The sequence below is a fragment of the Gorilla gorilla genome, chromosome 7 (assembly GCF_029281585.2).
Source record: "Gorilla gorilla gorilla isolate KB3781 chromosome 7, NHGRI_mGorGor1-v2.1_pri, whole genome shotgun sequence".
Classification (NCBI taxonomy): Eukaryota; Metazoa; Chordata; class Mammalia; order Primates; family Hominidae; genus Gorilla; species Gorilla gorilla.
In genome coordinates, this window is record NC_073231.2 from 12,714,071 (window position 1) to 12,730,136 (window position 16,066).

General features: G+C 43.7%; 1 protein-coding gene across 1 annotated transcript in view; it reads left to right on the forward strand.

Moving 5' to 3' along the window:
• Window positions 1–13,509: 13,509 nt before the first annotated feature.
• The window catches only part of XKR6 (XK related 6), a 326,463-nt gene continuing 323,906 nt past the window's right edge, over window positions 13,510–16,066 (forward strand). The window contains exon 1 of the mRNA XM_019032720.4: window positions 13,510–14,790. Coding sequence (XP_018888265.2) covers window positions 14,027–14,790 — 764 coding nt within the window. The 5' untranslated portion in view covers window positions 13,510–14,026. The remainder of the gene's footprint in view (window positions 14,791–16,066) is intronic.

The following is a 16,066-nucleotide window of genomic DNA, read 5'->3' on the forward strand; positions in this document are numbered from 1 at the left end:
CATTTTCTTTTATAGGAAGTCTTCAGAGGGAAGTTTCACTATAGAGGAGAGACTTAGGAGAAAGAACTGGAAGCCAGATCTCCCAGTTTTCAGCTGATTCAGCTGATAGGAGGCAGAACAAACCAACAATAAACAGGAAAAGCATTGAAAAGGACTTTGAGACTTCTGTGATTTTTATCAGCAGATGGCAAGTGTAATTTAATCTAAACAAACTAATAATTAATTGGGGAGCAAGAAGGTTGGTGGGCAGAAAATAATCCTCCAGCACACAGATCAAGAAAAGGATTTAGGGATTATTCTTGAAAAATCATTAAAACTATCAGTCTAGAGCATAGTTCTGGGAACAAAGGCAAACAGCATTAGCAGAGAGAAAGCATAGAAAACTGGGGGTGGTACCAGTTATTTTGAAAAGAACTTGTTTGATCTAGTCAGGAATATCATCATGGTAGCAATTGTTATGTAAGAAAGTAATATAAGAATGACAAAACCCAAGAATCAAATGCATCCACTTACACAGGGGACTGCAAACTCCAATGCCTTCAAGGACCAAGCACATAGGTGAATGTGTGAAGTCACCATGGGAATGGTGACTTTTAGGAATGGCGGCAACTGAGTTAGAATGGAGGGCGCTTAAAGGTTTTCAGGTTTTTGCACACACACCCACACATGCACCCACCCACCCATCCACCCACACATTATATTTGCCAAACAAAACCTGTGTGCCTGCTCGGTTCAGCTCTTGGCTGCCAGTGTAGATCTGGGACTAAGAGTTTTGTTTGGTGCCTCTCTTCTGCCTCCTCCCTACTTGGAGGGTCCCTGGAGGGCAAAGCTGTGTCTTAACCTTATATCCTGGCTGCACTGCATCTCCCTTGTTACTTTGCCCAATGAACACTGGCTGCAAGTGCTGAAATGAAGAAGGCACTCCTGCTACATGTAGCAGAAAATGGCTACTGACAATTGCTGTACCTGTTATTCAGTGGCCATGACCTCTGAAGTTGCACATCAAAAAGAGCCCATGTGTGGGCCAAAAATGCCAATTCTGTGCTTGATTCAGCCTCCCTAAACCTACTTTGCATGTGATGTGTAAATTGTTTTTGTCTATATTCCATATAATGCTGCACTTTTTTTTTCTGTTCAGTCTATTCCTCCCTCCAAGCTTGACCTTTCTCCATCCCGATCTTTCCCTTCCTGTCTTTAGCATTATAAAAGGGAATTTCTCTGTTGGTTTTTCGTTTTCTGCTCTCTCGTCTTGGTTCCTTTTGCTCTTTATCCTTTCTTTTTTCTCACATTTGTATTGCAACCTCAATGAATGGTATTGTCAGGGAGCATGATCTTCTGGTTAGTAGAGTTTGTGTTCTTTAACTGAGATTCTACTCTCTCAAACAGTGCAACCTTTTTCTGGTGGGTAATGTTTCTGGAATAGATAGATAGTGAAGAAGTACTTTAGGCTGATTTTTATTTATCTGTTTAAATTCTGTACTATGAGATCTATATAAAAGAATCTACATGACATATATGTAATAAATATGTAAATGATATATATATAAATTATAAAGCATAATAAAATGAATACCTCTGAACCCACCTTCCATCTTAAGAAGTAGAACATTGAAAATGCTGTTGACATCTTGTATTCTACTCAGTGTTTCTTTGATGCCTGCCAATCCTGCCTTAGGGTCACCATTATAAGCATCAATTATGACTGTACAATATGATGGATGCATAATGTAATGCTTTAGTCAAAATGTAAAATAAGCCTCTGAGTTGCTTCTTGCATCTGTCATCTCTTCTCCTTCCCAGATGTCACTGCTGTGGCATGGGCCTTGAGGAGCTCATCTATACCATGACAAGAGCACCCTCATTTGTCTCTCAGTCTCCTTTTCACCCAAGGTTGAACCAGGAGCTGGATACAGAGGCAGGCCTCTAGGAGGGTATGAGTAGGGGGGGATTCAGTCCATACAGACAAGAAAATATGTGTATCAATTAGAAATATGCTGTTAGTTCAGTTTTTATATAACTCCAAATAACTAGCAAAATATGAATTGATTCTATTTACCTGCCGCACTAGTTTCCAATTGTTCTGTGACAAATTACTACAAATTAAGCATCTTACAACAATGCACATTTATTATCTCATAGTTTGTGTTGGGCAGGATTTCAAGGCAAAGCTTGGCTGCATCCTCTGCTCAGCCTCTCATATGGCTGCAGTAAAGGCATTGGCTGGGATTGCACTCTCATCTGGAGGCTCAACTGGGGAGGAATCCACTTCCAAGCTTATTCAGGTTGTTGGCAGAATTGATTTCCTGTGGTTATATCACTGAGGGTCTCACTTTTTTTGCTGGCTAGTGACTGGAGGCTGATCCTGAGTTCTCGGGGTCACCTGTAGTTTTTCTTGCCACATGGGCTTCTCCAACATGGCTGCTTGCTTCATTGCTGCACGGAGAGTCTCTGGCTTCTGTCTGCTAAGGTGAAGTCTTATGTGATGTAACATAATCCAGGAGAGTGACATCCCATCACCTTTGTCATATTCTGTGGGTCACAGGACCTGCCTACACTCAAGGGGAGGGGATGACACAGTGGCATAAACACCAGAAGGGGAATCACTGGGGGTCATCTTAGCAGTCTATCTACTACATATACCTAAGTGGACAGTGCTTTGGAGCAGGAAAAAAATCCTCATCAGGCAGATATATTTTGTTGGGGTTTCTTCCCAAAGATTGTGTGATTATAATTAACTGAAAGTTGGCGTTCTACTGAAATTTTAAAACCAAATGATGCATTATGTAGTGCTGAGTATTTGGAAGGAGAGATTTATTTTATTATTTAAATTTTAAACCCTAAATATACTCCCCAAAGTGCTTTAGTTAAAAAAATTATAAAGTAGATCCGATGAGAGAAAAAGTATATAGTAGAGGGAACTATTTTTCCAATTTTAGAAAAGACAATTGATTCTGTTTGGACTAGGAAAAATTAATCTGGTCCTGAATATGACTTTTTCAAAAGAAAATTCATTTCTTCCTGTTTACATTAAATAAGTATTGAACCACAAAAATCCTGGTTTACAGGGATACAAGTTAATTAGTCAGCCCAGCGTACTTGTCAACTTTTGCCCTAACTTTCACACTGTCATTAAAGCTATTTGTCTTAAACACAAACTTGGTTTTGTCACCTTTCTGATAAAAGCCTCTGAGAATTTCCCATTGCCCATAGGATCAACTTCGTCTTTTTTTTTGAGACAGAGTTGTGCTCTGGCACCCAGGCTGTAGTGCAGTTGGGCAATCATAGCTCACTGCAACTTCAAACTCCTGGCCAAAAGCAATCCTTCCACCTTGGCCTCCCAAAGCTCTGGGATTACAGGCAGGAGCTACTGTACCTGGTCTTAAATCTTAAGCCTGATATTTATGAATCTTCAAAAATTGGCTCCCTTCTACACTTACCATCTTCCTCTCCTTTCATGCCCCTTGCTCCATCCAATGCTGTGAGCAAACCCACAGTTTCATAAACCTCATTGCTCCTCTTTCTTGTCCCTGCCTCTGCACAGGTTATGCCCTGTACTCGGTGTGTATCTACTCACTCTTTGGGAGTTCCAGAGACTTTGCTTCTAGGCCCCAAGGAGAGATGTATCTATTTCTCTTACCAATAGATTCCTTGGGGATAGTGCCTGACACACAGTAAGTACTCAAGTATTGCCTGAATACTTAAATCTCAGATTTATCTTATTTAAAATGAGGGATTAGATGAAATGATGGTTCCTTATAGCTCTAAATTTTAAAAAATCATCACATGGATTAAGAGAATGTAAGACTGCATATAAATAAACTGTGTGGAACAGATTCTAAATGCTACAGGGTTTCAGAGGAAGAAGGTATTATTCTGTGCTGGAATAGTCAAGAACATTTTTTGCTAAAGGAGGTGGAATTTGAAATAGGTATTGAAAGATGAGAGGGAGTTTGAGCCCTTCCTAACATGATGCCTTCTTTATAGTAGGCCCTCATTAAGTTTACTGATTTGAATTGAAATGTAGACAAAGGGGGAGGAGGAAAGACTTTGCAAATGAATTAAAGCAAGACCAGGAGCTCCAGTGCAGGAATGAGCACTGGTAAATGTGGACTAGGAGGACATTTTCCTGAGCAAAGTGTGTTCTGGCCGATAGTGAAAACTAATAGTGGCTCTGTAGGTTGAAGTGAGATTATGGAAGATCTGAAAATGAAGGAGTGCAGTTTGGATTGGTATGGTAGGCAATAGTGAGCCATGACATCTCCTCTAAATAGGATGATATTATAGTATTTTAGGTTTATTAGTCTGATGCTGGTAAGCAGGCTAGATGGGCAAAGAAGAGGATAGTCAGGGAGATTCGGTAGGAGGCCTTCACTTGGATAAAAATAGTTCCTTATATTTTTACACCTCTGTGATTTAGAAGATACCCACTAAGCCTACAAGAGAGGTTACCACAAGCCTTGTAGGAAGGTAGAGAAGATATTAATATTTTAGGAGATATTAATATTCTTATTTTACATGAGAACTGTGATTCAATCTGAATTAGGCCAAGGTCATATAGCTGGTAAATGGTACATGGTAAACGGTGTCACTGGAACTCATACCTACTTTTTTTCTTAACTTTTGTGGATGATTACTTTTATGTGTCAACCTGACTGGACTAAGGGATGCCCAGATGGCTGGTAAAACATTATTTCTGGATATATGTGTGGGGGTGTCTCTGCACGAGATTAACATTTGAATCTGTAGAGTGAGTAGAGGATCACCCTCATCAATACATGTGGGCATCACCCAATCTGCTGAGGGTCTGAATAGAACAAAAGGGCAGAGGAAGGGCAAATGTGCTTCTGTTTCAGCTGGGACATCCATCTTCTCCCACTGCTGTGGTTCTCAAGCCCTCAGACTCGGACTGGGAGACTGGGATTTACACCACTGCCCGCCTTCCCTCAGTTCTCAAGAAAGAACAGATTAAACCACTGGCTTTCCTGCAGTGATAGGTGTCTCTCTCTCTCTCTCTCTCTCTCAAGAAAGAACTGATTAAACCACTGGCTTTCCTGCAGTGATAGGTCTCTGTCTCTCTCTCATTCTGTTTCTCTGAAGAGCCCTAACTAATACAACTTATAAGCCCAGTATTCCTGCCATTAAGAAAAAGACATTTCAAACATTAAAACTGAGGAAGCTATGCAACTTTATAAGATATGTGTATCAGCATAATGTAGTGGAAAGAGCCCTGGCCCAGATATCAGGAATTTAAATCCTAGTCCCCAGGCTAAGGCAACCAGTGTGGCCTTCAATAGAAACATTCTTCTGTGGTCAGCTTCCTTTTCCTCATCTGTCACAGGGCAGTTGTGCTCAAGTTCATTCTGGCTCACTCGTCTTGGAATTTATGTGTCATCAGCTAGAAGTTTCGATGACCCAGTGAAGCTGGCATCATGGCAGCACAAACAAAAAACAACGAAAAACTGGAGGAGATGGTTCATTTTTGGGCCAAGGGTGATGAGTTCAGGTTTGCACATTAGGAAAAAGCTAAAGGGTGTGGTAGACAGAATCATGGCCCCTTAAAGATGACCACAACCTCATCCCCCAAATCTGGGACTATGTCGCCTTATGTGGCAAAAGAAACTTTGTAGATATGGTTGATTTAAGGATTTTGAGATGGGGAGATTATCCTAGATTATATTATGGGTGGGTCCTCATAAGAAAAAATAGAAAGGCAAGTCAGAGTTAGAAAAGGAGATGCAGAGGCAGAAGCAGAGGTTGGGTGAAGTGATTCCCCTCTTTGAAGATGGAAGTGGAGCAGAAGCCAAGGAATGCAGACTATAAAACCGAGAAAAGACAGCAAAATGGATTTCTCTCCTAGAGGCTCCAGAAGGAACACAGCTCTGCTGGCACCTTGGTTTTATTTCATTTAGTTTTTGAGACATCTCACTCTGTCACCCAGGCTGGAGTGTAGTAGTGTGATCATAGCTCACTGCAGCCTTGAACTCCTGGGCTCAAGAGATCCTCCCACCTCAGCCTCCATAGTAGCAGGGACTACAGTTTTTGTAGATACGGGTTCTTGCTGTATTTGCCAGGGTTGGTCTCTAACTCCTGGGCTCAAGAGATTCTCCTGCCTCCGCCTCCCAAAGTGTTAGAATATGGGCGTGAGCCACTGTGCCCAGCCAACACCTTGATTTTAGCTCCGTAAGGCCCCTCTTGGAGTTCTGGTCCTCCAAGACTGTCAGATGAACTTGTAATGTTCTGAGCCACCAAGTTTGTGGTACTTCATTACAGCAGTCACAGAAAGCAAATAGCAGAAGTGACTAGGGAGGGAGGACGAATATTTTTTGAGCCCTTTGTGTGCGTCAGGCATTGAAGTCACAATAAACTGGTAGGGGTAACAGTGTGCTCATCATTTCAAATATTAGGAAAATAAACCTAAGAGCAGAAGTAACTTGCCCAAAGTGACATAGTCAGGAATTGAGACTGGGGGCTGTGTGCGTGCTTATGCATCATGCATATGCTGTGCTGAAAGGCAAAAGCCCACAAGAAGCCTACATAGCGACATCATCACACAATGCTGGAAAACCAGGAAAAAATGTGATTGTGTACAAATCAATGGACCAGGGAGTTGGCAATGGGGAAGACCTTCAAGTGAATGGCCAGGACCAACTGTGTATCAGTAGCAGGTGCTTTTTATACGTGCTATTTCATGAAACACTCACAAAACACCCTGCAAGGTAAATTTTATTCTGCTTATTTTTATGGTTAACAAAGGGAGGCTTCAATTAAGAAAGTACCTTGCCCCAAATACTATAGCTAGTTAATGGCAGAGCTAAGATTTAAATATAGAGCCTGCCTCCTGTGATTAAGAAAAACAAAACATTTTTATTTTAAAAAGGGAAGACCCAGAGAAGGGCATAATTTAACCATCACTTGGCAGTATATGACCCCACCACACAGAAAGGATCAAAGTTAGCTTCGTGGCATGAATGTTTATATAATTATTTGTTCTCCAGGTGTTTAGCACAGTCCTGGATATATTATAGGCACCCAATGTATACTTGTGTAGTGAAATCTGACAGTGGGACAGAGGCGCTTCTGTGTAAGGTTAACTAAAAAGGCTGAAACCCTTAAAGTCTAGATGATGAAGGCTGAGATCTGATGGGGCTCAAGTATAACAAAGTCCATTCTCTCTTTGAAGGATTTCAGCAGGATGAATGAATCACCAGTCTCCTCCCTTTCTCCCCTTCCTGACTGCCCAAAGCACATACCCTTAACACCAAGCCCTTGGGCCCTTAGCACTTTACTTCACCCTGCTGTCTTGACTGTAGGGGCTCCCACTGCCTCCAGCATCAAGCATAACTTTCTAGGGTGCCCTAGCCTTCTCCCTACCTGCATCTTCCCTCTCTAGCCTCATCCCTTGTCCATGCAAATCTTTGTCTCCGGTCAGCCTGATGCCCTGATGGGAGCCCATGGAATCCTTATCTCACACCCATCCCTCCCCTTACCTACATCTCTGTCCAGAGCTCCAGCATTTTGGTGAACTCGCCCCACACCCCGTAATGCCTTCTTTAACTCTTCCTGCTCCTCTCCCTAATTATTTTGTTACTATTGCCAGTGCCACTCCATTTGCACTTAGAATAAAATAAAAATTCCTTAGCACAATTGGAATGCCTCTTTCTTCCATCTCAGTCTCCCTTGGATCCCCTCTCCTTTTTGCCTATGACGTCACATACCGGCCTCCCTCAGGTCGAGGAGCTCACAGCTCAGGCCCTGACATGGGTATTTTTCTGCATTTGGACCCTGCCATCACCAAAAATAGTCCCTCCTGTTTCAATTACAGCTTAAATGTCACCTTAGAGTTGGCTTCCTGATTCCTCATGTTTCAGTAGATCCCATTTTGTTTAAACCTCTTGGTTTTTAAAAAACCTTTTATAAATGCTTTCTTGTTTTCATCTTTATAATTATTCATTTGTATGTTTAGTTGATCACTATCTGCCACTTCCGCTAGAGTCAGCTCCATGTACAATGTGTTTTGTTTTCAGCACCTAGCATGATGCCTGACATGTAGTAGGTGCTTACACACTTGTTCACAAATGAATCTCTTATGTTAATCTCTCTAATCACTAATTGTTCTGTATATCTGAGCATCACTTCATGACTTATCTATAATGCTATTTTGTTGACTCATGTTGCTGGGTGTCTATTTCCTGTCAATAGGACTGTACATTGCAGAAATGATCTCTTATATTTCTTTGTACCAAAAGAAGTTAGATGCAAAGAATCAATGAAGTTAGACTTAATTTGGTGTCTGTCACATTCTGAAATACTATAACCAGGATACGTGTCTAAACTTGAAGGAGACATCACAGTGGGGTTTCATGTTACTTAGGGTCCTGGTAGTATTGGTTGGGATCTAAGGTCTGCACTGAGCCTAAGAACTGTGTATACCCCAAATTTTCTTTGCACTGGAGACATCATATCACTTGGCCAAAAGGCCAACGGAGCCAGCATCAGATACAACCTTGTATCTTTGGTTGAGGACCAGAGAAAAGACTTGGCTTGAATTGGGAGGGCATGTGGGAAGACAAACACAAGGCTTTAAGTCCTAGAATCCCACTTTGTCTGGGAAGACAATCATATTAGGAACTAAGGAACAGAGGTCTACAGTGTTCTATTTCCCATCTCACACTCAATCTGGGGACATGTGCTCTATGCTCATTCTCGGAAGTGGCCTGTATGATTTGATTTGTTATTGCTTGATCTTCATTTTCTTTCTTTCTTTTTTTTTGAGACAAGGTTTCACTCTCTTGTCCAGGCTGGAGTGCAGTGGTGCAATCACAGCTCACTGAAGCCTCGACCTCCTGGGCTCAAGTGATCTTCCCACCTCAGCCCCCCAAGTAGCTGGGACTATGAGTGCATACCACCATGCCAGGCTAATTTTAAAATTTGTTTTTTCAAAGACAGAGTTTTGCTATGTTGCCCAGGCTAGTTTCCAACTCCTGGTTTCAAGAGATCCTTCCGCCTTGGCCTCCCAAAGTGTTGGGATTACAGGCGTGAGCCACTGCACCTGGCGATCCTTATTTTCTTTTGGTTGGGCATGATTAGTTGACTCCACACACGGTAAGTGTACGTATGATAAAGTTACACTGTACTCTGCTCTTTGGGGAGTAAATACATGAAGCTTGTTATCCTTACTTAGACAATACAGTGGATAAAAATATAAAGAAGCTCAAGAAGGGTTTAAATCAATTCACAGATGTCAGAGTTATAACTAGTTATTAAGAGACAAAAAACTTCACAAAATACTGCTCAGTGATGTTGCTGTTAGAGAATACAGATGTACCTACCCCCGCCGATTCTTACCGATCTCTGTGACACTACATATGGGTGCATATTCCCTGCGACCTCCCCAAACTTCCCCCCAAACATTTATTATCTTTCTGCCATCCTTGTTCCTACTCACAGCATTTCTCTCCACCATTACCACCACCCTACAGGTAATCACTTTGTTTCTTAGGTATCTTTCCAGAGTTGCTTTATGCAAATACAAACAAATAAGAAAAGATAACCTTATCTCTTCCCCTTTCTTACAGAAAATGCAGCATGTTCTATTGTTTTGCACTTTGAGTTTTGTGTAACAAAGCATCCTGCAACTCTTTGTATATCATTAAAAAGAAAACTATCATTTTTCAACATCACTGCACCATATTCTGTTGTGTGGATGTACCATAATTTATTTAACTAGTTCCCCTTTGGGTGGACATGTGGGTTTTTTCCTTCCATTCTTTCTGTCAATTGTAAGCAATGCTACATGAATAAACTTGTACACACATACTTTCTGACATCTATGTATTTATCTGTAAGATAAAGTCCCATAAAAGGGATGGCTGTCTCAAAGGGTACCTGCATTTGAAATTTTGGTAAGTAGTGCCAAATTCCCTTTCATAAAGATTGTACCATTTTGCACCACCAGCAACAAAGTATGAGAGTGCTTGCTAACACTTCAATTCTTAATGTCGAATATAGAAATGTAGCTTCTAGGGATAATGGGTTCTATGAGCTTACTCCTCAGCACTCAAAGAAGTCCTGTTTCTATAGAAGTCAATAAGATATAAGGCACAGAATTGATGAGGATGACATCCACCTACTCTTTTGAAGCTTTATGTAGGCTCAAACTAGGAAAATCTTATGAAAAATGTATAAGACAGCCTCTTTGTAATGCTTTTGCTGAGGCCTATCCCCATATTGGAATTGAGGTGTTCTGTTTCCTAGTTGCATACCAGCATTGTAATAGGGTCTCTACTCTGAGTAACACAGTAACACTAATTTCATTTGGAAGTGCCAGTAGCTGCCTGTCCCAGGACAATGGCAGGGTAAGTAGCAGGCTTTGGAATTACACCTGCCTGGATTCTAATCTATGGCTCCCCTTACCCATGTGACTCTGGGTAACTCATTTGACAGACTCGAGTCTGTTTTCTAGACCATTAAAATGGGAATACTAATCCTCATGCCTTTTTGGACTGCCATATAATTAAAAGGAGTCACGTATGGGAGACTGTTTAGTACATAATAGCATTCAACACTAACTTTCCTTTGTGCCTTTCTGAAAATAGAGAATTGGGAAGAAAAACCCCAAAGGGCTTCTAAACATTTAAAATTTATGTCACAATTTCTGTATGTTAAAGCTTTTTAACTTTACTCATAGAAGAGGCTCTAAAAATCTATTTAGTATTGTTTTACATGTAACTCCAACATGCTTTGTTGTTTGGCTTCTCTGTCTATATTAAAGTGTAAATACAGGGGCCAAAGTTGTTAATTGACTGAATAAATAAAGAAAGCAGAGATTAAAAAATACTGTTAGAAAAAACCACCACTGCTACCACCACCACCACCAACCTCAACAACAGTTGGTGCTTAGCAGGCCGGCGCAGGCTCAAAAATAGTTAGAGCCTCTTAGCATAAGGCCACTTCAAGGTCAAGTTGTCAAGAAAAGGTCAACTTTCTGCCTGATGTGCAGAGCACAAGCCAATGGGCAATGCATTTCTTTCACTTTCCCCCCACTTTAAAGTTTTGAGGTATCTCTGTAATGATTGAATTTTATGGAGATTTACATCATAAAATGTAAAATACAATTTTTTTGGCACTTAAAGGTGAAATTTCAGTTATCTGGAAAATTAATTTGCACTAATTTAATCAATACTTATAGAGTGCCCACTATGTGTTCAGCATTGTGCTAAGTGCTGGCTTACTTGGAACAAAAATCGCCCCCAAAATTCTAGGTAAAAGTGTGCCATCCAAAGCACAGTCCAGATTTATGTTAACTTTTCAGTGAGTCTTCATGAGAGGTTTATTATCATTGTAACTGATTTTAATTTTAGAGCCTTCTGGGTTCCATAATGTATCCTTCTTCCAAAGAAAGTAGAAGGACAAAATTGTTGAAACAGCAAATGTAAAGTTGAAGTCACTTGACAGTCTGAGAATCTTACATATCTACTTGAAACTTCAATTGTAATAAACACTTTTGACTCATAAGCTCATTTGTCAGCCTTATATAGTGAGTGTAATTTACTTAGCTAATTTCACTAGTTTATGTTCTTTCAGGGCACACAGAAATAGGAATCATAAATACACCATTACTGCCTGCTTTTGTATCTCATTTCACAGCCTCATAGCTTAAATAGAGAAAATATATTTGAAAGCACAAATTAATTGCACCTATTTTCTAGAAGTATTTCAAAATGCTTTCTTTTATTAGAGATACCAAATACACTCAGCGATAGAATTTAAGTAGAAACATGTCAGTATTATGCAAACATAATAATAACAACAGTAATAATAATAGCAGTTACTCTCTAGTGCTTAGCTGCCTATCAGGTATCATATTGAGATCCTTGAAAGGATTACCACCTTTACTCTGCCCAGCAACTTTTCAGAAAAGTCACTGTTGTTATTTCTATTATATCAAGGTGAAAACAGATTTGAAGAGGTAATCTTGCTCACATTATTCATGTTACTATTTTAGTGAAATTGGGGTTCATACCTGGGCAATCCTACTCTGTATTTATGCCATGTAAGGTGTTATTCATTCAAATTCAGCAAAGAAACAGAATCCCATCTATATGCAGAAATAATCTTTACCTGCTGGCCTTAAGTTTTACTACCATAGGCAGTATAAGGCTTACATATGAGTATGAGTTTTACATACCATAGGGAGTATGAGGCTTAAATCATAGCATGAAATACATGGATACAGTTATATGGCTTGTTTCTAAAAGTTGATTTTGGAATCACTCCCCTCTTCCCAATGTATGGGAGTAAAAATTCACTATTAGTAATTTTTCTAGTCTTCAGAGATTTCACACTGGCATATATACTCATGAAAAGCTGTGTCCTAAAATGTAGTATCCCCATCTACCCTGCCACTCCCAAAACTCATAGGTGCCATAGTATTCAATAGTATCAAAGTAACTATTGAAGTTGTCAAACGCACCTTTCTGCCATAGAACCTCCAGCCATATAAATATTACCGAATTTGTATTCTTAATATTCTAAAGACAGTTATTGGCATTATTAGAAGACTTTAGTGAAGGGAGAAGTAGACAGAATCACAAAAATGAGTTCAAAAATCTAGGGAGGTCAATGAGAAAATTCAGGGATTTTTTTCCCCCTCATTCTTTTTTTAACTGTAAAATGTTCATTTCATCTGATCAGGAACAACTGTAACCATGTAGCTTGCCCTATTTTGGCTATCTGGCTTCAAAAATACTTTCACTGGAAGATCATTGTAATTCAAATCCATTCAGTGCTGTTTCACTTTTGTAATTTGTTAGCTAAGTTTAAGTAGTGTATCCTGCACCTACTTTAATGATATAGCACATTGATAACATTTTTTCCTTATTTAAAGCAATGTTTACCCACAGCGCCTTGGCACCAAAAAAATTCTAAAAGGCACTCCTTACACATTTAAATAACCTGAACAAATAATTGATACAGGTTAAGCCCTGGCTAGTTCTGCATTTTCCAAATTAAGATCACAGAATTTAAAAATTACATATTAAAAAAAAAGTTGGTAGAATATATTTCCATAGGGCAGAAAATATATTCAAGGTCACAATATGCCCATTCATTCCTTGCTCCAACATGTAAGACCCAACCAGGCTGATTTCCAATTGAATTTTGCCTGAAGCTTTTTTAAGGGAATGATGGAAACTTTATTACAAAAGGTGGTAAAGTTGTCAGTGACAGGAAAATCAGGAGGTCAGCAGAGGTAAGAGGAGAGGTGTCTAAATGGAAGTGAGAATCAGTAACTTGCTTGTGAAAATCTGACTTATGTAATTTTTAAAGACCCTCAAAATAAGAGAAGAATAAGAGAAATTTAAAAGAAAATAGAAACAGCCAAAGAGGTGAGACATAGACATTTTGATGGGGGGGGGGTTGTCTAACTACACAATGAGGTCATCCCATCTCCCGGAAGTGACACGTAATCACCTGCTTTGCACTAGCTCCGCCCCTTCCCTCAGAGGTCCCGCCCCTCCACCAGCAGCCGGGAGGGTGTTAGGGGGCGTTTCTCCAGGAGGAAAGCTGTGAGCTGCGACGCTGAGGAAGGGGACCCCAAAACGTCTGGCACTGCCCCCTCCAGGGATCACTTTGGACCGCCTCACTCGGCCCAGCCGGATTCTGAAACGCCGAGGGGTCAACCTGATGGGTTTCGGGGTCAACGGAAGAGGGGAAGGGGAGCCCTGGCGGGGAGAACCCCCCGGTCCCCCGCCCAGCAGCTGAGGCACAGGAGGGCGGCCATCTTGGCCGGGAGGGTAGGGCTGGGGAGCTGCGGGCGCCGTGCGATTGGGGGGCTCGCCCGGAAGTGACGCCAACTACCCGGAAGCGGAGGGGGTTCCCTGGCCCACTCCCCCCTCGTTCGTTTGCTCCCCCGCTTCCTCCCCGCCCCCCTTCCTCTCCATTCGTTTCCCCCCCTCCCCGTTCCCTGCCTTCTTCCCCCCCCCGCCGTCCCTCCCCCCCAACCTCCGGAGCTGGGAAGAGAGTCAAGATGGCGGCGAAATCCGATGGCGGTGGCGTGGGGGTGGGCTTCGCTCAGCTGCACAACCTGGACGAGGCGGTGGGCAGCGGCGGCGAGGAGGACGGGGAGCCCGGGGGAGGCGGCTGCGGCGGCGGCGGCGACGGCAGCGAGCCCGGCGAGAGCAGCTCGATGCACATCTGCCACTGCTGCAACACCTCCTCGTGCTACTGGGGCTGCCGCTCCGCCTGCCTGCGCTCCCTCCTGGGCAGGAAGCCGCGCCGCAGCGCCGCCGCCGACGGGGGGGACCAGCCGCTGCAGCCTCCCGCGGCCCCCGGCGCCGGCCGCCAACCCCCGACGCCCTCGGCCGCGCGGCCGGAGCCGCCGCCGCCGCAGGTGGAGCGGCCGTGGCTCGACTGCCTGTGGATCGTGCTGGCGCTGCTGGTGTTCTTCGGGGACGTGGGCACCGACCTGTGGCTGGCCCTCGACTACTACCGCAAGGGGGACTACGTCTACTTCGGGCTGACCCTCTTCTTCGTGCTGGTGCCGTCGCTGCTGGTGCAGAGCCTGAGCTTCCGCTGGTTCGTGCAGGACTACACGGGCGGCGGGCTGGGCGCCGTGGAGGGGCTCACCAGCCGGGGCCCCCCAATGATGGGGGCCGGCTACGTCCACGGCGCGGCCCGCGGTGGCCCAGGCGTGAGGGTCTCCCCCACGCCGGGGGCGCAGCGCCTGTGTCGCCTCTCCGTGTGGATCTGGCAGTCGGTCATCCACCTGCTGCAGATGGGGCAGGTGTGGAGGTAAGAGCACTGCGGGGTGGGGGCGGGCCGGCCCTGAGGAGCCCCCCTCCGCCCTTCCGGTGCTTCGCGGGGCGGCCCCTCGGACGGGCCCAGTGCGGGGGGCTCGAAGGAGGGACCGGCCGCGCGCCGCCCCTGGCGTCTCCAAAAGACCAGCGTTTGATCTGGATCCCTGGCCACGCCTTTGGCCCGGGGAGGCCGAGACCTGCCGTTGGCCCGTCCTCGTCCCCGCTTCGCACTCGGCGGGGCTCTTGCCCCAGCCTGCCCTCCCCGTCCCCTCTGCAGAGCTCCGTTCCCAGGCGCCCCTTTTCCCTGCCTCCCGAGGTAACCAGCTGCGGGCGCCCTGGGCTGCACCCCAGCTCGCTGTCCGGGGGAGCCTTCCCTCCTCCAGCCGCTGCATTCGGGTTTGTTCCCAGGTGAGACATCCTCCCCTTTTCCCCCGTTCTCCCTCTGCAGTGGCCTGCGTGGGGCCCTGTGGAAAAACCCTTGCTGCCGCCTCCGAGCACTCCTGGATTCCACGCCCCTTCCCCCTCCTGCACTCCCAGCCCCTGTGAATGACTCCAAACCACTGCTCTCCGAGAAGGAAAAAAGACTTTTTTTTTTTGGTTTGCTGGATTAGACGTGTCCTTTTCTTAGCGACAGGTAAAAATGGGATAAAATGTGATGGGCGCGAGCGTTTGGTGTTAACTCTCACTTCCAGAAAATCAATTAAAGCCACCTGGATACCTATTCTGGGGAAACGATGTTTTTGGTAGCCAGGCCAGTGTGTAAGTGATTTATATTTACACAAGACGCAAGCTCGGCTTTGCGGCCCTTTCTCGTTTTGTAAATTTCCTGTGTCCCAGTTCAGTCCCTCACAAACCACTTGCAGGTGTTCTTTCTGCCGTGGCCTTCACTGACTGCCTCACTGGCTAAACTGAGGAAATGAACCCATTCACACCTGGGTACATCTGTGCCCTCTTACTTAAATTAGCTTGTGTGTATTCTGGAAACAGTGAGTTGTAGGTGAGAGCATTTGCAAGAGAAAAAAATCTTACTGAAGATAAATTACACAGGGACAAGCTCTTCAAGTGCATGGCTTCTGTGAGAAGACATTTTGCCTAGGCTGCCCTGACTCCAAGCTTAGTAGGAGATTTTAGGCATTTAGTAGTTCAGGTAACAGATATACCCAGGTTAGCTGAAATAAAGTCTGCTGTCTTTTTAATGGTTTGTCCAGATCTCTATTCAGAACTTATTTAAATAAAAACGTTTCAGAAAACATGGGATTGAATTAAGTCAA